The 25,187-nt window shown below is 42.4% G+C and overlaps 1 protein-coding gene across 1 annotated transcript in view; it reads left to right on the forward strand.

Annotated features, from left to right (window-relative positions):
* The window catches only part of DNAH12 (dynein axonemal heavy chain 12), a 1,534,490-nt gene that overhangs the window by 618,644 nt on the left and 890,659 nt on the right, over positions 1-25,187 (forward strand). The window contains exons 33-35 of the mRNA XM_078661571.1: positions 15,498-15,581; positions 15,687-15,875; positions 16,229-16,348. Coding sequence (XP_078517697.1) covers positions 15,498-15,581; positions 15,687-15,875; positions 16,229-16,348 — 393 coding nt within the window. The remainder of the gene's footprint in view (positions 1-15,497; positions 15,582-15,686; positions 15,876-16,228; positions 16,349-25,187) is intronic.

Consider the following 25,187-nt stretch of genomic DNA (forward strand, 5'->3'; position numbering starts at 1 on the left):
GTTCTTTTGGATGTTCACGTTAGCCAGTTTAAAAGAGTCACTTAATAATAAGTTTTAAAATATGGGAGCACCAGTCCGCCTTATCCCTGAGTTAATTGAATACATGGTGGTTTTGCCCACGGTTGTTTTCTTTGCCAAATAAATGTGCGCATTTCTACATCAATTACCTCAAAGAATGAACTGGGTATTTTAATTAATACATTAGAAAAAGTGAACAAGAACAGAGGCAGCAAGTACATTTTTATAAGCGAGATCCGACCTATAATCTCAAGGGGAAATCTTTCTCATTGTTTAATTAGCACACAAACCTAGGAAGCATAATTTAGAGTGTATAAATCATTCAAATTTGAGGTCACCCTAACACCCAAGTATCTAATGGGGCGCCCTGCCTGAAACATCATATGCATAATAGATAAAATAATCTCTGGAAAACAGTTAAACTGTAGGGCTTCTGAATTTCTGTGGTAAATTTTATAGCTCCCGATTGCTGTAAATTCTGCGTTTTTTTTCTTTAAAATCAAGCAGAATATTTACCTTATCTGAGGTGAGTCTGTCATTCATGCGGACATGCTTTATACGAATCTCCTCTGCTGTCACCCATTCAGTAACGTCTCAGAGCCAGTCTACGTGTTTGGGGGAATCCAAACGAATAGCTATTTTCCTTCTGAGTTTCTTCCGGGAGGGAGAAGGGATCAGGCCTAGTTGTATCTGTTTAATCTTAAGTGGACTACTCCTTCACAACCGCCTCCCAGTAGGGGTCAGTGAGGGGCAGGACCAAACCATGCCTCTGTTGTCCAACAGCGTGGGCAACTTTCACTATGGCCAGTGTAGATGGCATGCAGGGTTTTAAGTGAGAGTTAGGTTTGATGTGCGTAGTTATATTGTATTAATTTAAATCTAGCATTGGATCACACCAACATTACACCTTCATGAACCCTTGCCCAGTCTTTCGAGGTCATGGGGCCGTCCAGTGATTCCTCTCATTTGGCCTGAGTTTGAAGCGTGGGATTTAGGCCATCCGCCCTGAGGGCCTTGTATATAGAGATCAATCTGCTCCCCCCTGCCATGCTCAACATTGTCACTTGAGTGTCAGAAGGATTTGGTGCATCTGGAAATGACAGTCAGAGGTCCCGGGCAGTAGCCGAGATCATTGCGTATTGCAGGAACTGGCCCCTTCCCATGGCAAAGGATATTGTAGTGTCATTTTGTGTGATGAATTGTCCAGTGGGAATAAAGGTCTCCTAGAGAGTTACAGTCCACTTCTTTCCATTTTGGATGGACATGGATTCTTCTATTTGTAAAAATATCTGGGGCGTAGGCTGCTCTATGCAGCACAGGCATGACTGCCCCTCCCTTACCTCGCAGACCAAGAGCACAGGGAAAGGCGTTTCCCGTGGTATCCTCAAACCCCCCCTTCAAGATAACGGGGAGAGTTTTGTCCCCGTATGAGCTCTGAAGGAGATTTTTCTCTCAATGATCCCCTGGATCCGACCAATGAACTGCGTTTTGCAAATGTGCAGACATATAGTACAGTTCTAGCTGGGGAACCACAGGCCCTCTTGCCCCACGGACATCTGAGAATAGGTAGGTCAGCACATTTCCTTTTGCTGGGCCATAGTAGTTCCACCATAAGACTGTCAAGAGTTTTAAAGTAGAGCAGAGGACTCATGTAGAGGGTTCACTGGAGGACGTACAGGCATCTGTGAAGTACGATCATTCTGGGGATCCTTACTCCAACCATTAAGGAGAGATGGAGCTCTTTCCAAAAGTGAATAGAGGACCGCAGTCCTTCAATTACCCTTCCGAGGTTCATATTCACCAAGGATTGGGGAGTATTGGCCAGCCTGATCCTCTAGTTTTTCACATCCTCAGATTCCTAGGGAAGTCCCGTCGAGGGAAGTGCCCCCCAATGAGGTATTTGACGAGTCACCCAGTGGAAATGGAGTGGATTTTGGGGGATTGACTCTGAGGCCGGACAGTTTGCCAGATTTTCTCATTTACCGTAGGAGTACCAGGACAGAGTATTCTGATTGGGTTACATAAACCAGGGTGTCATCAGCATAGAGGGAAACCACATGGGTGTTCCCTCAAGGGGTGCAGAGTCTTGCTGAGTCTTTCTGCCATTGGCTCTATTGCAATAGAGAAGAGGAGGATTGATAATGGACACCTCTACCTCGTTCCTCTATGTAACAAGAAGGCAGCGCCGTGATTACAGCCTGGTGAGAAACATGCAAAGTGCGCATGATTGTTTTGCCGGCCCAAAATGGGTGGCCAAGCAGTCATACACACTTTGGAGTGCAGCAACCACTCTTCCTTATGTACATCACGGTAGCCCAGCCCCGCCCTGCACCGCCTAACCTGCTGATACTAAAATAAAATGATAATAAAAGAAATAGCTTTTGTTTTTATCATTTTATTTTTGCTTTTACACTGTTACGAGAGTAGTGGGGTGACGCTTCTCCACCTAAGTGGAGGAGCCGCAACTGGTTGGAAGGCGAGGGAGTGAGCGCTCTGCGAGAATTGTACTAAGGAGATATTGTGCGATAGGAGGAAATCTCCAGGTGGAGTCTTTCTCTGGCTTTTGTATCATTGTTTGAGCTTCTCGCATTGTATGTGGGAGGATCCTGCTACAGAGGGCCTCCTGATATACCTCCATTTGTTTATCAGCCAATTGGTCTGCATAACAGTGATAAAATTCAGCGTGTAGCCCATCACTACTAGGGGTCTTGCCTGGTTTCATGTTTCTAATTGCCGCAAGAATTTCTTCCCGGGTAATGGGGCTATTTAGATGTGCAGTGTCAGCGAGATCTAACAATGGGAGTGGTATGTCCGCCATTGAACCACCCACGCTAGCCTCTGATTCCCCTCCTCTGTCTGGCATAAGTCTTGCTTAGGTGAACTTTAAAGACTTGGTTTATGGCACATTGGGTGCATACCAGGGAACCCTGAGCAGTTCGGTTGGACAATATTAGGCTCAGTTGGGCTTTCTGTTGGGTCAGTCTGGCTAACATTGCTCCGGTCCTAGCACCCTCTGCTTGGGAGTCTTTGACAATGGGCTGTTTAAATATACTTCTCAAGGCAGCGCCAATCATCAATCACCACTCTACGGCACTATTGCCAGGCTTCTAACTTTCTGGGCGAGTGGGCTATTCTTTCTCAATGACATCAAGGTCACCTATGTGTTTTTGAACATCCCTTTCTAGTTGTTGCACCCCACATGTCGCTTTCAAACAAGCCCCACGGATTACAACTTTTATTGCTTCCAACTCCAGCGCACTGGAACTAGAGCTGCCCCAGTTTTCTTCAAAGTAATGGGATAAGTACTCCTGGATATTGGACTTAAAAGGGGATCTGACAATGCCTCCGCTCTCATGCTCCCTAAGGAGATCGCAAAACATCACCCCTCACCCGCCAAACACATCAAAACCGGGGAATGGTCTTAAATGTAGCGAGTAAGGTAGGAAATATCCCAGTCCCCCCCCCCCCCTGCCAGGCTGGCAGAGACTAAGCAGTATTCTAATCAGCTATGAGTAGCCCTGGACTGGGTGTAGCCGGAGTATATTCTTTCAAGTAGGTGACACTCCCACCATACTTTGGAGAGGAATTATGTCCTGTAGTGAGCCAGTCATATTGGGCTTTGTGTGGTGTTTAGGAGGGGTCCTGGTCAAGCACCCCATCTAGGACGCAATTACAGTCTTTGGCTAGTATGATATCGGCATCAAGGTATTGCGATATGGCTGCTGATATTGATGTAAAAAAGTCTTGTGACTCAATGTTGGGTCATAGACATTTATGGGACAGAGTTTGTTTCACTGTTTTTAAAGTCACAAATAGATGTATAAAAATATGATACATCATGTTAATTTGGATCATGTATGAAGTGGCTCCACATAAATTAATCTTCAAGAATATGAGGTAGGTGTTTCCTGTTGTTGGACTTGGCCCTTTCTGTATTGCTGGTGCCCTCTTCTTTTAACATGGCGAAATTAGCTTACACCCAACTGGCACATTTAATTTACTTATAAGTCCCTAGTAAAAGTGGTACTACAGAGTCTGTAAAATAAAATTCTACTAGTGGTCATTCAGCAATTTATTTATTTAATGCGATTTTATACTGCGCAAACTTTAACCGAAGGTGTCAGAGTGCTTTACAAGAGGACCAGTTACATTACATAAGGATTTTGGAGTAGATGAGTTACTTAAAAGATACAAACAGAAAAGCTCTAAATTTACATAAGAATGGTAGTAAGTACAACAGTCTACTACAGATACTAGTGGTTAGAGTTACATATATACAAGTTGAAAATTCACTCAAGGAAAAAATACAAACAGATAAACTCTAAATTCACATAAGAATTGCAGTAAGTACATACGTCTACTACAGACACTAGTGGTTAGAGTTACATATATATATATATATATATATCAAAGCTCACTCCCTCCCGGTCCCGGGTGGAAATAAGGACAGCACACGCGGGAATTCTTTACAGTGGCAACTTTTACTCGCACAGACGCGTTTCGGAAGCAGCGCTTCCTTCCTCAATGTTTGTTACCAAACATTGAGGAAGGAAGCGCTGCTTCCGAAACGCGTCTGTGCGAGTAAAAATTGCCACTGTAAAGAATTCCCGCGTGTGCTGTCCTTATTTCCACCCGGGACCGGGAGGGAGTGAGCTTTGATATTGAAGCGCGAAGCTCTGACGCGCTTGGACAAAGCACCCGCTGTAAGAGTGCCCCGGACTTCGGAGCAGAGAGCCTGGATATATATATATATATATATATATATATATATATATACACAAGTTGATAATTCACTCAAGATTACATTTTTAAAAGAGATTAGGGTTGGACAATTATATATTAAATATTTACAGAGCAAAACATTCTTGCTGTGTTCAGTCAGGCCTTCAGGTGCTGTTACACTCACAGCGGTGGTCTTGGGTCTGGAGGGATCCCCGAGGTGGAGATGGCCATGGGGGTAGAAGGCAGAGTGGTGGTGGGCGGAGGCAGCATGCTGGATCCCCGGTCTGAACTTAAGCTGTCCTGGGCTCCATCTGTGGGAAGAGGGAGGACGCTCAGGGCAAGCGGATCCGTGCCACGAAGTCAGGTCTCCCGCCTGGCTTAAGCACCCACAGTGAGGCCCCAGCAGGCCCAGCGCTCCAACAGTGCATTCAGGCCTTAGGGCAGCCAGTCGGGCCGCCAGGCTTGCTCTGCCAAATGTCCGGACAGCAGGCAATCTGGGCTTGCATGTCCACCGGCACTCTTCAAAGCTTCCGGGTCCTCCGCGGGAGCCTCTGCAACTGGGAGTCTTCCGATGGGTGACGACACATACGTTGCACACAATGGATGGGACCTTGCCTAGTAATCAAGACCCTGCTAGGCCTACTAAGCTTTCCTCACTCTCAGGCCCCAGGGTGATTGGGCCAGGAAGCCACCCCTGGCTCAGCATCTAGAAGACAGACAATCCGGTGCCTGCAAGGACATCAGCACTCGTCTGCCCCTTCCAGGACTCCTGCGTGTGCTACCACGGCAAGAAGCAAACCTCCGCTTCGGCCCCTCCATGCTGCAGGTAAGATTCCCATGCCAGCCAGCGGAATAGTGGTGCCCCGATAGCGTCCATGAATGCAGGGTAATGGCTGCGGGAGCACAGGATGTTGACGGATTTCACTGCGTGGAGGCCAGAGCTCAGGTTGACACGTCCGCTCCGGCCTCCATCTTGAACCAATGATTGTGCCACACATTTATGTAGCCTTTTAAACATGACTCAGGCATGCCATTGTAGCCTGCGGGTGCAGTTTTAAACTGTACTTCAACCTGCCAGGTCTAATCCATCCATTCTAATACTTACAAGTCACCCCTAGGGTAGTCCCTACGCATTCCATAGGGCAGGGTACAGTGTATTTAAAACATTGGACAAGTCATTTTAACTTTTACATGTCCTGGTAGTGAAAAACTCTTTAATAAGTGATAACTTTCAATTGGGAGCAGGTAGAAATAGCAAGTTTGGTGTCTAAAGATTTGTAATTTGAAGCCCTATTTAATGGTAATGTCAAATTCTAAGTCTCAATTCTGAAAATGCCACTTTTAGAGAGTTGTAATTTTCTTGTCCCAACCATTTGGTGCCTGCAGCCTGTATCCTTGGTCACTTGACTAGGTGTAGCTGCCAGTTGGTCTTTGTGTATTGCTGCCAGACAGTGAGAAAAAGGAGGGGGAATAGGTGTTAGCAGGATGGGCCATCTCTGACATGATAAGGTGGTGCTATCAGCTACCACACTTACACATCACAATGGCTCTCCCTCAGCACACTCCCAAAGGGCTTTACACTAGTCTTTTGTCCCCCAGGCCAGCTGGGCTGGGAGTCAGGAAATTCCAAACACCTTTGTAGGTGGAAACCTCTAGAATCTTCTTTCACTTCAAATCTGGCACCGAGAATAAATAGTGGATCTTCAGACCCCACTCATCAGTACACATCTGGATCTGTGGAAGACTCAGGTGGACTGCTATGCTGCTGTGCTGCAAGAAGGGCTGCTGATCTGCTGTCCTGCTACTCTGCTACCCAGCTGCTTACTGCCCTGCTGCCTGAATGAAAAGATGTGTACTACAAATGGTTCAGTTGGGTAGAACCAATAATTTCTTTTAGACCACAACAATTTTCAAAACTATTTCCAATAGTACATAAATTACAATGATGCTCACACAAGGAGACTTTACAATAAATAAATGTTTATTTTACCCTTTTTGTCAAAAGAGATTTTTTTATATCAAAATGTTTTAATGGGTTCTCAGGCAAAATACAACACGTAATAACATAACAACAATAACAAATCAATTGGTGGCTGGTGTGACAAACAGTGAGACAGACAAAAATATGTCAAATTCATACAGAACAAAATAATATCATAAATCTCTCTGTCCTATTCTGAATGTCAGCAGTAACCTGCAATGTCTGTTGATTTATGGTTACAGTGACCCAGGATATGAGAATATACTACATTGACATTTTGACCCTGTGTGGGCGTGGGAGGGGGTCGGGTAGTGGGCTCCTGTTCAGAGAGAGGCGGTACACCAGTATATTTCTTTAAACTGGGCTTTATTTTTATGGTGCGCTTTGTCCTAAAGGTCAGTCTTTCCTTGGCGAACTCCAGGTTGTTCGTGGTGGCGATGTCTTCGGGTTGCTGTTGTCCGGGTTGTCCTGGCAAGCGTCTACTTCGACCACTTCAGGTCTCCGGGGTACCGAAGGAAAAGGAGACCAACAGAGGGAGCCGTTAGAATCAGGTCGTGAGATGGCGTATTTCCAGGGGCAAGTGAGTGAGGGGACACCCGTGTAACTTTTACTCTAGCAGTGCTCGTGCTAAGGAAGGGTAGACTCGTGAGGGTTTACAGGACGGGTATGGAGGGAAAGCGGGACTCGGGACACACATGGGAAAGGCACGGACAGGGCTATCTACATATCTACACAGGGGTGTTCTTCTTCCCCACCCAGGCCGCCCAACGCCTCCGTACCTGGGACAGCCACACTCCTCCCTCGGGAGTGTGGCACGGCGGAACACGGGGTCGTTGGCCTCCTGGCTCTCCTTCACTCGCTGTTTTCTCGTCTTCTTCGGCAGCTCCGGTCCTCTTCTCTCGCTCGTCTTCTCCGCTTCCGACCTCCGGGGTGTGAACACACCCACTGTACAGGATTTCCTGCCTCTTGTCCAGTCCGGGGTTACCGACGTCAGAGAGGGGCGGAGTCCCGTCTTGTTCCTGGAAGGTCCAGTTAAAGGCGCCGTCTCTTTTCTCTTCCTGCTCCGAAACGCTGTCCCACTCAGCCCTCGGGTCATAGGTCTGTGGGGAACGAGGGCAATTATGAACAGGCATCCACCAGTTGGTACGTCTTTCCACCCCGACCTCGCTACACCCTGGTATATGTGTTAATGTAGGATCATCAAGTAGGGTCTTCCTCAGGCAACCTAATGACAGCCCCAGAATTCCAAAAGTAAAGAAGAAGCCACTCCTTCAATCCTGGATGGAGTGTAAAGGAGGAAGACTAACTTCAACTCAAGACAATCGTCAGGTTTTGGTCGATTATCATGTTTTGTTTAGCCTTTTTGTCAAAAGAGATTTTTTTATATAATATTTTTTAAACGGGCTGTCAGGCAAAATAGCTTAACAAAACATTCACTTATTGTGAAGTCTCTTTGTGTGTGCATTATTGTCATTTATTTACTATTGGAAATAGCTTTGAAAATTGTTGTGGTCTAAAAGAAATTTTTGGTTCTACCCAACGGAACCATTTGTAATACACATCATTATTACCCAGGTTCCGAGGGACACAGGGTCACCCCATTGTCTTTAATAGTGCCTGAAAGAAAAGGACTGGACCCGCTTCATGAACCCACGACCACCAGAGTGACTCCAAGGGATAGTTGGCTTGCCTCCTGATCAGAGCCTCAGGGACAGAAAAGGTTCCAACCACCTTGAACCCAGGATCTGGACTCTGTCTGCTGTAAGTCTTGCTCCCCAATTTGTGCCCCCCCCCAGGCCTGGATCCTTGGAAGTGTGCTTGAAGGTTTCCTGCCAGCCCAACTGTGGTCCAAACAGAACTTACGCAATGCAACGCATTGCCTCACAGCCTTGCATTGGAACCGCTGTTGCGCAATGGATCCTGCACGCAGGACCTTGAAGTTCCTTGGAGTTGTCGTTGCGCAACATATCCTCACTGCAGGATTTCACATCGTAGTCCTGCAGCTCTCAGGAACCACTTCTGTACAACGGATTCTCAATGTAGGACCTTGAAACGCTCTTTAACAAGGATTTAAGGTACTTTGTTCAGCGGAACGAACTTGGTATCTTTATCCGGTGTCCATGCTCCATTGCAGTCATCCTGAACTTGTGACTTTGTCCTGGTCCAGTGCGGTCAGATAACCAAAGTTAGTGCTTTGTGCTTATAAGTACTACTTTTACCTAAATCTTTAGAACTGTATATCTCTGGTTCTACTGATTCGAATTTTTTGTGTTGGTCTCAAATAATTTATTTCAGTGTACTCTACTTTTCTAAATTGCTGTGAGGTTTTTCTTGTGTTGTGTTTTCACTTTATCACTGTTTGAAGTGCTGCATAAATACTTTACATATTGCTTCTAAGTTAAGCCTGACTGCTTGATTGCCAAGCTACATGAGGGTTAACCGCATGCGTGCGGTCGATATTCTGCTGCTGCGCTGGGATTTACAAAAACCCATTATTCATGACGAGCTGGGCTCGTCATGAGCGTGCGAGGAGGCTACCTCATGACGAGCCCAGCTCGTCATGAGCGTCGAAGGGGTTAAGAACAGGTTGATTTGGGGTTTGCTTGTGACTTCTTCCTGACAGAAATGGTGGTTGATGCTTGGGTCGGCCTCCCCTCAAACAGTAACCCCATTTCCTACACTTGTTGAGTCGTTTCTCAAGTACCCTTATAAGTGACCACTTTTCAAAAACTATTCAGGCTTTCGACTTGAACTGAATGAGCATACAACTCTTTCTATGAAAACTTCAGGAGAAGTAAACCATCTGGGCTTTCTTTATTGTGATGTTTCTGTGGCAAAGCAGGTTGTCGTCTTTAGCCATGTGAAAAAAGAAACCAATATCATTCTACAAAAGCTGCAAACTGTAATATAATGATCTGTCTGATACAGTGCATCTACACATCACAAATCATTCAAGCAAATGCCAAACAGCAACTAGAGAGGCACTTAGTCCTACAACACATTTGCAGCATATTGTCATGCCCCAGATGTTCTCTTCAAACGTGGCTGCAATATGAGGCTGGAATGTTAGCAGAAGTTTGTCTGTTTACAATCCTGTTGCAAAGAGAATGTTTTAGAAATGATGGTAGCAACTTTTGGCAGATCGGTTGGCACTCCTTTTGCCTACAGAGCCTTTATAACTTACACATTGCCATATATTGAATTACTCTTTTTTTTTTGTTGTTCTCCTTTTTTTTTTTTTTGCTTTCCATTTTTTCTGATCTTGGTTCACTTCCTTCTTTCCTGGGAACTTTCTCTTCTGTTGAACTCTGCGGCTTATCCAGATCCAATAATAGAGGCGAGACCATAACGTTAGTAGTTTTTGCTTAATTATTAAATATTGGGTACGTGGCAACTAAGGGCCCGATGTGGGTAAATCTGATTTACCGACTCTAGAATAGGCCTTGAGGCCCATAGGAATCAATGTCAATTACCGAATCGGTAAATACCGATTCGGTAAAATTACCGATTTTGCAAGGGGGACAGGGTGTAACTTTGACACCCTGTTGCACCCCTGATTCTGGCTTGTGTGCCATGTGGCACACATACATGCCCTAAGGGCATGTATGTGTGTCACGTGGCACAGGTGTACATGCACAGATGTGCATGTACACAGGAATTCTTTATTTACCATGACATAGTATGTCTTGGTAAATAACGAATTCTTAGGGGCCTGTGGCACTGTTTCCAGTGCCACCTACATATGGATTTACCGATTCGGTAAATTTACCGAATAGGTATTTTACAGAATCGGTAAATTTACTGAATCTGTAAAATATTGACCCCCTACATCTCAATCACCAAATACCGGTCGGTAACGGCCGAAATCGGCCGTTACCGACCGGTATTTGGTGACCTACAGCTGGCCCTAGTCTTTAACTGGAAGAGAAGCAGAATGTTTTGTCGGTCAGGACACTTCGAAAAAAGATCAGGGGGGAATATATATATATTCTTTTTGCTTTTTTTCATCTTAGCTTCATTTCTATGGGTTATCTCACTTGCACAGCCATATTTTTCACCGTCTTGATATATCCTAATATTTTAAAAGCTTGTGATGCCAAAACAAGGGGAAAACATACTAGACACAGTGACTTCATGTTGGGCACTATAGGTAAATGTTCCTTTATAGCTGATTCAATCATTACAGATTTTCATGTCCGGGAAGAGGAACACTTCCCTTAAGTTTGTGTACCTCTTCGTTACTCTTTCTGTTGTAAAATGAGAGCGACTGTCTAAAGATTGGCTCCCAGCTGTTAGCAAACGGCAAGCCATTGCCACCACCACCTCCCAGTAGGCACCCTCTCTGCGCCACTTAATACAGTCCACCAGGTCTGCTCTACTCCATCGTAAGGAGTTGCGCCTGCATTGAAGCCTATGTAGGAAGAGTTCTGACAGCATTCATATATGGAAGAGAAAGCCTACCTCATATTGCTACAATCTTGAAGGTGCGCATAAGCGAGTGTTGTACGAAGCCTGTGAGAATAGATGCATCATACTAGTATCCAGTACCTACCCCCGTAGAGTAGTCTGTGTAATACTGCTGAAATCACACTGAGTGTGAACCATCCATTGTTGGCACCTGCTTCCATTGACTTCAGACGCAGTGTTTCCATAATAGTGACAGAAGAGTTACACATTTGAATAGACACTAGACCGTTAGTCACGGTATGTGCTTTTGAGAGTATAGTCTAGAAGTGGCAGAGGAGCAATCCTTGTAAATGGGAATGTGGCACTACCTGTAGTGTATTCTCTGGAGGGTCTGCCCAGAAGCAGCAGTAGAGGCACCCAAATGACTCGGCATTATGCTACCAGCTGCATTCTTTCAGTGTAGGTTGATCCAAAAGCAATGGAAAAGTGGTTCATATGAATGAGCATTATACCATCAATCGCAGTATATGATCTAGACAGACCAACCCCTTTAAATAAGTGTCAAAACCCATTCTAGAAATTGTTGAATAGTAAATATTGCTCTGTGCCAGGGGTGATGGGGTGGTGTTCCTATAAGTGAGGGTAGATCCAGTTTGCATTTCCTTTTAGGTTGTCCAGGTGTGAGACAGATTGCCCTATAGTAACCGCATTATGTGATCATTCTTAGTATGTGCAAGGAGTATTTGTTTAGGAGTGACAGATAAGCATCCCAAGGCGAAAATTGAGTCAGTAGCACAGCTTGTGGAAGCATGGTTTGTGGCAAATATGAAGAACCTGGTAGTCCTAGCTGGGTAGCAGGTTACACTTTATTTGTGCTGCACAGTTCATATCAGGTAAAGCTAAGATAAGAACACATTTTAATTAAGGAAAAGCTTACCAATATTAAATGAAGTTGTGATAGTATACCTCTAATAACCTTTTGTGGAGGTGAAGTTGTTAACAGGTAGGCTGCAAGCAGTTTTATACAAATATATATGATAGATACAACTTCAATGCAGGTAACTGAAACCAGGTTAGATACCACTGTAAAACATTCTTAATATGTTTCAAATAAGGCAAGGTTTACATCTCTTAAATGAAACCGTGATAATATTACAGCCGATTGACATGTTCACGGTTTCATGTCATTGTTCATGACGTATGGGGTCCTAATTGTCTTTTCCATTCCAGTGGTGTTTTTGATGGTTGCTTTTATCAAAAGATAGGCCTGGAGCTTAGCGACTTTTATAGAGCATGTGATTCCACTGTATGTGTTTCATGTTATGGGTAGGCAAGTTCTTGCCTGGTGATGGAGTGGAATGTATGAGACTCTGAATCTCAATAGGATGAGCTTGCCCTTTTTCAGTGTTATCAGGGACTGGACTACATCTAATGGTTACATAGAGCTTCAGGGGATATGGAAGCTGCAGTCTGCTTAGTCCACCCACTCAGAGCAACATAGGCCTAATACTTTCTTCACTGTTTATGTGATGGTTAGGGCTATTCATCATTGTATCCGCTTGAGGAGAGACACGTTTTTACAGACTTCCTGAATTGAATGTGGGTTTCTTTGATTCTTACGATCACTGGAAGAATGTTCCACAGTTTAGCCACTGGTGCAGAAGCATATATCCCACTGATTTGAAAGGAGCGATGGTCAGCTGTAGAGCTCTGAAAGTAGAGCACCTGTTGCTAAGTAGCAACAAAGTGCTTATAGAGCTGGTAAGATGTGGTCATGAATATGAACTTGCAGTAAATGTCTTATCTTTTTGATATTGAGTGTCTGTATTGGTTCCCGTATTGAGAATGAGATGCCCTGGCTAAGTCCCTTTGCATAATCAAGATGTGGTGTAACAAGGGAAGCGGTCACTTGGAACTTCTGCTGCAGTTCTAGATGTGGGAAAAGTGAGCTGAGGGTCTGCATAATGAGAAGACACATATTTTGGCTTTGTTTTCTTGGAATACCAGGGATATGCTGAGGCCATGTTCGCAACTAGGTTTTTCACTTCTGTTGATGGTGAGGGTCCCCCAAGCCAGATTGAGGAAGTATGGTAGCTCTTCCAGTCTCTGTATGCAAGATCTCCATTTTTGATGGGTTAAATTAAGGTGCTTACTAAGCATCCAATTGTTGTCAGTTCAAAGACATTAATCTACCCTCGAGTTAGCCAAATCCAATGTGATTTCTAGTTTTAGCATGATTGGAGTCAGTGTAATTGTTGTATGTAAGTTTGAAGGATTTCTTCAGATTCTGTACTAGACTGAAGAGAGGGGCATAATTAATCCTTGAGGTAAGCCCCAATTTAATGCTGAAAGGTTGTGGGGGAAGTGACATGGAGCTTGAACTTTCGGATTGAGCCTCAAATAAAGCGCACATTGTAGATTTAAAAATGCTTTACCTGAAGCCAATTTATGTCTGACCCACTTTAAGTATATCAGAGTTTCAAAGCTGCAAGCTTCTTTGATTGGGAAGTCACTTTGGCTCATTCACTACATCTTAGTTGTAAACTCAACACTTGTGCATGTGATGGTCTTCCACCATAATAATTCTCTGTTATAGACATGAATGCCCATGAATGTCAGATTTTTGATGGTACCAGCAATTGATTTCTTAATTAGAAGACCTAGGGCCATATGTATCAAGCTAATTAGCATTCGCAAGGGCCTTTGCGAATGCTAATTAGCAAAATGGTATGTATGTAACATGTTTGATGCAAAATAAGGAATTGCACATTTTGCTATTCCTTATTTTGCGATTGCACTTAAGGAATCGCAAAATTTGCGATTCCTTAAATGCAATGTATCAAACAAATATTAATGCAAAAATGCCAATAAGGATTCGCAGATTACCACCAACTTCTAGTTGGTGGTAATTTGCGAATTCTTTTCAAAAAGCTTTTTTCCAAAAAACAAAAGGTGCCATATGACGCCCATACATGCCCTTAGGGCATGTATGTGCGCCATATGCCCCCAAATGTCTTTTTCAGGGGTGCAGCAGGGTGTTCTTGAGACACCCCTGCACCCTTGAAGAAATTCCTAATTTGCGATTAGCTAATTGCTAATCGCAAATTGCACCTTCATTCCTATGGGCCTCCTGGCCCATAGAAATAAATGGGTAATTTGCGATTAGCAATTTGCTAATCGCAAATTAGGAATGGTAAAGAATCGCTATTTAATAGTGAATTTGTACATACATACCGTTTTGCGAATTCCAAATAGCGATTCCTTAAAATTCGCTATTTGGAATTCGCAAAACGGTAGTATGATACATATGGCCCCTACTGGCACATGCACCAACGTAGACTTTTGCGATTCCTAAATAGCGATTTTTAAGGAATCGCTATTTAGGAATCGCAAAAGCCTATCCTTGTAGGAATCGCTATAAAAATAGCGATTCCTAAACATGCCTTAATTGCTACTCGCAAATTGCTAGTCGCAATTAAGGAATGCTGTCCCATTCATTCCTATGGGCCTACAGGCCCATAGGAATGAATTGGAGATTGCATGAGCAATTTGCGAGTACCAGTAGGTACTCGCAAATTGCTCATGCAATTTCAAGGGTGCAAGGGTGTCAAAATGACACCCTGTTGCACCCCTGAAATTGATCTCTGCACATATGTTGCACACACACATGTCCGAAGGGAATGTGTGCACGCAACATGAACCTTTGAAAAATGCTCAAAAGTGCATTTTTCAAAGTTTTTGCAAATTACCATGAAGTTCAACTTCATGGTAATTTGCTACTCCTATTAGCGAAATCGCTCATTTTTTTACTTTCATGCATTGCATTTAAGGAATCTCAATTTGGGATTCCTTAAATGCAATCGCAATTTAAGGAATCGCAATTTAGAGATTCCTTAAATTGCAATTTTTGCATTTGGGATGATGCATCCCAAATGCAAAAATACCGGTGGCAAAGGGGCGGAGTCCGAGAAACTGCCCGTTTGCGACCGTTTTTTGGTTTTATGCGTAGGGCCCATAGAGGGGGTCATTCACAGAGACTCACTATCACTGATCTTTGGGCATAGTTTTAGAGACATGAGTTTCTGAGTGTAGGTCCCAAAGGAAGACGTCAACTCCTTCAATAAAATCTATAAGGTCTAATATTGTAATGGCTTTCTGAGAGAGTTTGTAATACATAGGGAGGCAAATCATTCTTGGAAGGGAGAGGGGGGTTGTATGTGCCAGCAGGCATGATAATTCATGTACACCAACACTGTATGCTATTATGCAGTCTGAAAACACAGTGAGTGATTATGTACCTTAGTATTCTGTGGATGTCATTTGGCTACTCTACCACAGCACTCAAATCAATGTTCTATGTGTTTTTCAGCTTTGTCTGATGAGTGGAGAAATTATACAGATGTCCTCTCAGATGAGCCTTATTTTTGAAGCGATGGATCTTTCTCAGGCATCGGTAAGGTACAAGTTTGGCATGGGGCTTTAGTACAACCTACACCCACTCCGTCTCTTTGGTTTATATATTAAGAGTTAACTCAATGACATTTTTCATCTTTTTCAGCCTGCTACAGTGAGCCGATGTGGCATGATTTACATGGAGCCCTTACAGCTAGGTTGGATGCCGCTTGTTACATCCTGGTTGAACACACTGCCAGATGCTTTAAAGCAAAAAGACCATCTAGCTCTACTGTTAGATCTTTTTGATTGGCTGATTCGACCTGCGTTACGGTTTCTTCGAAAAGTTTGCAAGGTTATAAAACATATTCTACGTGTTGTTTTTTTTAGAAAAACTAATCCTGCATTTCAGCTAAGAGATTCATCTGTATGGGTTCATATCACATTTACTTTATAATGTGTTTAAATGCTGCAAAAAAAGTAACGGGATACAATATAAACATGCCATGAGATTTATAAACCCATTGTTCTCCAAACTGTTGAATACCGAGACTTTGTGAAAATAAGTCTGTGCAGCGCAAATTGTCTGCAGACTATTGAGAACCGGGCAGGATTACGCTTAAACCCACCCTAAATATCTTATGCTATTTAATTTCTGTTTGCGATTTGCTCATTCTTAAATGGTGTTTTTTATTTTTTATTTATTAGGAATTGGTGCCTACAAGCAACAGCAACACAATTGTTTCACTTACTCGGCTCTTTGAAATGCTACTGTTTGAAGTTGTACAAGAAGATCCACTGAATAAAAATGTCAGGACATGGATAATGGTCAGTTTCTAATTCAAACATAGTTGATTAGGTACGCGCAGTGTATGAATCTGTGCAGAACAAACAACTTTCCATCCAGATGAATCTGCATATTAATTATATCGCAAAGATATAGAATTTACGATGGTTTAGACTGCTCAGATTGCTATTGCCAAAGGTAAAATAATATCAACATACTCTTCAGTTTCGGAAAATTATCTCCAGCATATGTGCAGAACCATATCTTCAAACCTGAGTTTCATAAATATATTTAATTTAGGTTTTGCTTCTTATGGTAATTCAAAGAATTCAATAAGAATGGTTAATTTAGGTTTTGCTTCTTATGATAATTCAAACCTGTATGTGCGTTCACCAATTTTTTTTCAGTGTGATGATAATGATAGTTATTATATTCTCTCTTTATAATATTATTTGCATGGTTTGATATAAACAGCTGTACTGATGATACCGTTCATTTAATGGTGTATGACTCTGTTTTGAAATATTTCATTGAAAATGCACAATAATTTTGAGAATCTGCACACGCGCATTATGTGTCAATATAGTCTGTTTTGACCCCACCTAAAGAAACCAGACATTAGATTACCACCAATCAGTTTTACCACGGAAAGGGCATAAACACTGTTCTGTTGGACATCAAGATAACTAGCTCAGGTCGGCGGATTGAGAAGTGAATGGAAAATCCTCTGCCTTTCTGCTGAAAGTGCTACGTTTGGTGAGAAACCATCTGAATTTCCTCCACCATTTACAGCCTGATTCATCAACGGGCCGTTTTGCGAGCCCCTAATAGCGATTCATAGCGAATCGCTATTAAGGACTCGCAAAACGGTATTCATATAGGAATTGCTAAATAAATAGCGATTCCTACACATTCCTTATTTGCGATTAGCAATTTGCTACTCGCAAATAAGATAGCGATTTAAAGGGTGCCAGGGGTGTCCAAATTGAAACTGTTGTTGCGCACACACATGTCCAAAGGACATGTGTGTGTGCAACATGCAACTTAGAAAAATGCTTTTAAAAGCATTTTTCTAAGTTTTTGCTATTTACCGAGAGGTCTGACCTCTCGGTAAATAGCGGCCCGAAATTGCGAATTAGCAATTTAAAAATGGTTGATGAATTGCATTTAAGGAATCTCAAATAGAGATTCCTTAAATGTAATTCCTCGCAATTTAGCGAATTAGCAATTACCGATTTTTGCATTTGGGATGATGAATCCCAAATGCAAAAATTGCACTCGCAAAGGGCCAGATTCTCAGAATCTGGCCCTTTGCGAGCGCAATTCGGCTTGATGAATCAGGCTGTTAGTTCCTTAGGTTAAGGAAATGTGACTGTTGGACTCTCCTTGGATTTAGCATAGCCTTCTGAAATCTGAGGATTTTCTTTATACCCACATCTCTAAATCAGGCTCTTGTGCGGTTCTAAAGTACGACCAACATGAACACCTTGAAAGCTTGTAAATTGTGTTTGAAACTAGTGATGTAAATATCACAAGCACAATAATGTGCAGCCAATGTTTGGCATTTATATTTTACTACTTACTCAGAGCCTTATGAAATCCATCGTGTTCTTTTGTTTAAAGTACAGTATTGGTAACTGAGAGTTATTCACCATTGAATTCTCTCTAATATTCGTAAGAGGTGGAATATCTCCGCACATGTGAGGATTCCAGAACACACTTTTAGAAACTCCATGTTTCTCAAGCATCGGATCTTTCCATGATTCAGATGCTTGAATCTTCCATTATCTAAGAAGAAGCCTCTGGTACATACTGAGCAAACACAACTACATCACAGTGTATATGTAGCAGCCATTTAGCCTCATTTGAAAAGACCCGAATTTCAGCCAGTGCGGCTTCACCCAGAAGTCAATACCATTCAGATTTTCACCACACAGCTTGAGTTCAGGGAGTCTCCTCTGAGCTCTTTGCTACAGGTCAGTGCTTCTCTCAACTTTTCTGGTTTTATCAAACCCTGTTGACAGCACCGCTTGCATTTCTGTCTCTGTGGGTAGTGAAGAGGATCAGTTCCATGCAAGTGAACCAACCCCTTCTTCGTGCCCTATATTTATTTTATTTATTTATTTATACGTTTTATATAGCGCCAGCTAGACCCATGGATATCAGAGCGCTTTACAACATGAATGAAATAGAGTACTAAAAAACATGGTATAAGGATACATGAGGAGATATGCATAACAATAAACCTTTTAACACAGAATACATTAGAGGGGTGAGACAAGTGATAACTAAGTTAGGTGAAACAGTCAAATGACCACCAATCCTTGATGGTCTGGATATTAAGGAGAGTCAACTGGGTTATCAGAGATTGGTTCATTTGGCTTTGTCGGTAAAGTATTTGTCGAGGAGATGGAGTTTCAAATCCCTTTTGAAGCAGGAAAAGGAGGGGCCTTCCTGAAGCTATGGGAATTCCCTTGATGATAGGCATTTTGTGCCCAATTCACAACTGCGTTTTATAGTATGTAAAGTAGTATTATAGTTGCACTACTTACGTACTACAAAATGCAATTCATAACCCTATGGGTGGAAATCTTGAACTTCACGTCTCCTATATTGTTAATGGGGAGATCTCTGCACATGGAAGTTTGCTGATTCCGATGTCGGTCGGAGGGGCTCCCTGGATGCATCCGTCAGGAGCGACTCCGTCTCGTACACACGATTTCCGGACGATTCCTACCTCTTTACGAGCGAGCAAGTACAATGTGTGAATAGCCTCGCACTCCGACCAACTCATACCCGTCAGCGACAACGTCCAGACGACTCCGACTTCATCAACGCGCATCGCGCAATGAGTCCAATTTCCGAGCAACCAAGTACGATGCGCGCATCGAGCAGCTGGATCGACTCGGAACCTCCAACACGAAAAAGCTCTGGGAAGCTGACTTTGGAGGGACTTAGCGGGCCCCCCTTCACCCGTAGCCCTACGACTTGGTCACAGGGGGAACCCAAGGGTCCCCCCTACACATGCATGTATGGTGCGAGGGCACCGATGCATCCCCACGACAGGAGGCGCCCTTTTCCACAACGTACTTTTTTTGCAATGGAAGCCATGTACGCAACATACATCAGGCTCCCACGGACTTCAATGGGGCTCCGGCCGACCCAAGTCCATCAGCGCCTACTTGCATCATACTCGAGCGTTCGGACCCCAGGAGCACAAGTCAGTTGGAAAGCTCTACGGGACCAAGTCAGCCGTAGGGCTTTCCGAGCGAGATCGGAATTGGCCCCAATGTAGTAAACGTGGGAATGACTAGGGAGATTGGTGGAAAAACAAAGAATATCAACTAAATATGAGGGGTTTAAGGAGTAATAATGAGGGATTTTAGGTGGGCTAATAAGGAGTTTAGGAAGGGGCATGCTAATACAAACTCTCACTCACCCACAAAAGAGTAAGACCTATGCTAGTCACAAACTACACTTCTAAAGTTACTACTGCCCTATAGGTGACAAAACAGTAGTAAATGTACTACAGCCCACCCTTGGAGTAAGTCTAACACCACACAAGGTCAGATAATGCAACACACTCTCATAGAAAATAATTGAGGCAGAGGCTTAATATTACAACACAGAAGAAATTCTGCTAAAAAATCAATTATTTCCACTTTTAAATGATGTGTTTGTATGTATTCACTGAAGAAAAAAGTTAAAGTGATGTTACAGTTAAGTGATGTAATGAGACAAGAGCTAACATTTAAAAGCCCCAAAACAACTCAAACTTTCCAGTTATGGTTTAATTAACGGCAATTATTTGCACTCCTGGCATGCAGTGCTAATGACCTCACGTATGTTATAATACCTTATTGATGGCATCACTGATGACATTTCATCATTGATTACATCACTTATGAAATTTCAGATTACACCATTCATTGATTATGTCCGTGTTCTATAGACATTGTGGATAGGAGATAATTCAACAAGCTACATCTGTTCCCAATTTTCCTTCACCAATCGGGTCATAATGGGCATAACCACCATGTCACCTCAGTTTGGACCCAGCCATATTCAAATCAGTCTTGACCCTGCTCCAATGGGAACAGTTCAGTCCAAACTGCCAGACAAGCTCCTCCACGAACCAGAACACAAGCAACCCAGGACTGGTTTGGCCCTAGTTCAGGCTCATCATTCAGTTCCAATGACACAGTGTGCACGGGATCCATGTCTCGGCATACCTATCCCACTTAGGCAAACATACTAAAGTATACAAAAAAGTGATGGATGGAATACTTGAATTAGTCTCAACCACTAGTAATTACTCTGGGCTGCCAGTCCACAGTTGTTTATCATAGTCTATCGTTTTGTGTACTTTAGTCCATCGTTTTGTATACTTCAGTGTTACACACTGATAAGGCACCTTTAGCCAAGCCATATGGATAACCCTCTGTAGTTTGGTAAAATACACTACATACTGAGAAGAGCAGAAACGCATACAACCTTGGAGCCATTGTTAAAAGCATAATATAAATGACACCGTCTCTACATAAATTAACCCTACAACAGTGTGCAAGGCTTCAAAATCATCAGGGAAGGTCTGAAAAAATGTCCACACCTTATAAATGCACAATTTACATGCAATCTGCTAATAGTATTCTATATAACATATATATTTCATATGGCCATCTGCTCAAACATCCACAGGTGGATAATTATAAGTGAACAGAAGCTTCTGCTTTTGGCACAGATTTTCTGGAAATTGCCTTTATTTTTAATCCACCACCTATAATATCACTTTAGGCTTTGCTTTTTCAGTGAATTTCTGGATGTATAAAATTATTTTCTGCAAGCAGCATGTGTAGCACTGTCTTCAGATGGACAACCCCTCTCTGCATGGTATATAGCCAAAGGAAGTGGTGGTTGGGCACTAGGCCTGGCCTCAGCCCCTCAGCACACAAACTCTAGTTGTATGGTTGTATGCAGAGGAGATTGAATGTAGAGCTTTGCTTTATTTATATATTACTTTTTTATTTATTAGGTTTGTTTGCACAACTCTTTTCTTTATATGGTCTTCCATGGCTCTAGAAATAATTATTTTACCGGTCTCCCCAGAAGTCACAAATTTCAAACAGTTCTTATAGTATATAGCAAAATGCTCCATGATGTTGTTCTTTTACTCTCAGTGCTGCACTTCCTAGGTGCAGTTTCTTCACTTCTGCTCTCTGCTGTGTTCTCTTGCACTCTGCACAAACTATATGGTTGGGATGTATAGCACACAGATGCTTCCACATCTGGCTCATTCCCAGGGAGTACTGGCTAGGTTTACCCTTATGGAGCACTTGTTTGCACTAGGTGCATGTAACTTCATGTGCCTTTGTTTGGCCAGCTGGTAATGAGAACAACTGTCAAACCACCATTATTTCTGGGGCCTAGCCGGTTGTGCTTCTGCTGTCGTCGAAGGCACATAGTTAAGTCATCATCCTGTGATGATCCAGCTCTGGAAGGGTCATTAGATTTTGTCCTCTGAGTCAAATGCTGTGGAGTTCTCCCTGAAACCAGCATTTAGTCCCATTGTATGCACAGGAATGTGCTCTATAGAAACACCAATGTACTAATGGTGATGAAGAAATACATTTGAACTTTTTATCTAAAGGCTTTAGGCAAATTTTTTTGCATAGTGTTTCCTGGGTGTCTAATTTGAGCCCCTCTTTAAACAGCAATTTCTTGAAAATGGTGAGACAGATTAAAACCAAATCACAAAAAACAAGCTTTCTGAGCCCTGTTCTTTCTGCCAAATTTGGTGTGATTTCATTGTCATTTTTTCTGTATCAGAGAGCAAATTTTCCCATAAGAATTGAAATGGAAAATAGCACTGTAGAGACCCACCCTTCTTCTTGCCCCCCCACTTGACAGATCTGCGCAAAACTGTCCATGGAGTATCCAAAGTGGATGAACTTTTACTTTTTAAAGCTTTCTGTTGATTCATCAAAAGGCACCAAAACTAGTAAGAAATCAAAAATTGCTTTTCTTATGGAAAATCTGACCTACTGTAACTACACTTTGGCAACTGCCAATGTGTATTATATATGTTTTAGTCCTACAGTTATGCAAAATTAATAATTAAATATATTAAATGTTATTAAATATATTCATTAGCTTAAAATTGACTGTAAACTTATTTAAAAAGTACATTTTAAACATTTAAAATGTAATTTAATCAATTAACACAACTTTTAATTGAATTTAGTAGTTAGTAATTAAAAATAATATTTCTATCTAGAGTATTGTTTCTTTTGTTTAAAAATTTAGCATTTGTAAAATACATTAATGCATTTAAATTAATAAATTATTTAGTACAAACTATTTCAATTGTTCTAGGGTAGAAATACTTATATTAATTTATTTTACCTGTATATTTTACAATAAAAGAAATAAAATATATATTTTAAAAAATGTGTATGCTTTAATAATTTCCCCTATTCTTTACCATGGAATTTCTACTGCAGTGGTAGATATCTCCACCAGGGTGGTGGAGATCTCTGCCTAGTTCTGAAAACTTACAAGAAGTAACTTTACACTCATAAATGTGGCCCCTACCCTTAGTTTCAGGGGGCAGAGACATGTAAATCTCTACTTTGGAGTACATTTACACCCGGAAATGGTGAATAGCCAGTGGTAGCACATTTATCCCAAAGTGTAAAAGTAAATGTATACATGTAGATTTTCTCACGTGTAAATGAACCTTTGTGATTAGACTCACATGTTCCTTATTACATGGAACCTTAATATAAACCTCCGATGATGCATGTAGATTTAGGTCTGATTACGGATCTCTAGTCATTGATGATGGATTATTATTTAAAATGTTCTCAAACGACTGAAGGCTCCTCATTCACTGCCACCACCTCAGTCACAGCAACCTCCCCAAGAACAACAGCCACAGCTACTGCCACAACAACTGATTTCACCAACACCTCACCCTCTACCTCCATTACCACCACCAAGAATAGTAGAAGCAGAAAGTGTGGAAGAAGAGGATATTGAGTAAGAAGAGGAAAATGGGGTCCTTGAGGATGCCAGTGGATGAAAAAAGTATGTGGCAAACCCTGTTAGTGAAGAATTCCACCATTAGTGGATTACCCACCAGACCGCATTTCCATCTTTCGCTGTCTGATAGAGAGAAAGTGTCTATATGATTTTAAAGACTTCAAGAGCCACACCCTTAGTGGTCCACAGATGGAATAACCAAAAACCTGAAGCAAACTCCAACTACCTTCACAGCGACTGTTCCGAGCCTGGAAAAGAAGTATAGAGCACCTGACTCTACACCGACATGCCTGATAGGTCACCACAAGGCAGACTCAGTTGGACAACAAGCAGCATAGCACCATTGACTGAAGGCCTCGTCTCCATGTAATGCACCCCCATGGAGGGAAGGAGGTTGCTTGAACTCTCAAGGAAAATGGGTCTCATCACAGGGCACAGTAAAATCAGTAGGAGTGGCTATTGCCATGGTGATCTTAGGCCACTATAAATGAAAATGCGGACTGATATAGGCTCTCATTTGGAGCTCGCTCCTGAAAAGAAAGAGAGGTATCGCTTGCGATACCAAGGGAAGCAGAGTGCGTCCACAGCCATCATTGATGGAGTGATGGATATTTTTAATGTTGGTTTCTTTCAACTAGTGGGAACAGCAGTGCTAACACGACTTGTAAGGCTAATGTTCACCGCTTTTCAACCCATTCACAAAATCACATTATGGACATGGCATCTGATGTCAAATCATTATTTCGTCATCATGCCAATGATACCTTTAAGAGCTTGAAAGGAGAGACAGACACAGCACGATTGTTTCATTTCCTTCAAGCTTGTATACAGCTATCCTTTCACAGCTCCAGAACCTGAGGACAGCAACCTCTTTAAGGTGCCTTCCAGCCACAGCAGCCTTATCACCAACAACAATAGCAGTACTTCCACTATAGGATGCCATTCTCCAATGCATTAGGTCAGAGGAACCTCAAAGGCACAACAATATGGCATATCTACTGTCAAGAAGAGAAGTAATGAGAAGTCAAGGACAGTGGCCCCAGACTGACACCGGCTACAGGTTTCCCATCCCTGCTGTGATTGAAGAACAATTGCTTCAAAAGCTGTGAACTAAATGGAGTAGCACTTCTAAATTCTCATGGGACTGATCTGCTCAGCATTATAATTGCCAGAGCTGTTCAAATTGTAAAGTTTTGTCAAAAGTAGTATGCAATCACTATGGATAAGTAGGTTCTGGCTATAGCACACTATGGGCATTGTAGGAAATTGGGTTACTGATGGAGGGGCGTTGAAACCTTACTGAAGCAGCAACCACCATTCCTATCAGGGTGTAGTCACAAGCAAACCCTAACTTAACCTTTGCTTAACCCTCTGGTAGGTTGGCGCAAAGCAGTTAGGCTTAACTTTGAGGTAGTGTGTAAAGTATTTGTGTTGCACTTCAAACAGTAACTTAGGGCCACATGTATCAAACAATTTTGCATTCACTAATGGTGCGAATCTATAATTTTGGTCGTTGCGAATGCAAGATAGCCATTCAAAATGTATGAAAGGCTTTGTAGTCGCAATTTTAGGTAAGCACAACAATAGTGATTACCTAAAATTGCGACTACAAATAGGGATTCATAATCTGTGATTCCCTTAAAACATGTACCAAGCATTTTCTAAATGCAGACTGTACATTTAGGAAAATGCTATTGCCATAGACTCCAAGTCGATAATAACCATGTGCAAATTTTGTAAAAATGTATTTTTCAAAGTGCCATGTAGAGCGGCATTTGTGTCCTTTACATGCGCACATTTTGGGTTTTTTGGTGCTTCGAGTGGGCCTTTTTGCACTCG

Source organism: Lissotriton helveticus, chromosome 9 (assembly GCF_964261635.1).
Source record: "Lissotriton helveticus chromosome 9, aLisHel1.1, whole genome shotgun sequence".
NCBI lineage: Eukaryota > Metazoa > Chordata > Amphibia > Caudata > Salamandridae > Lissotriton > Lissotriton helveticus.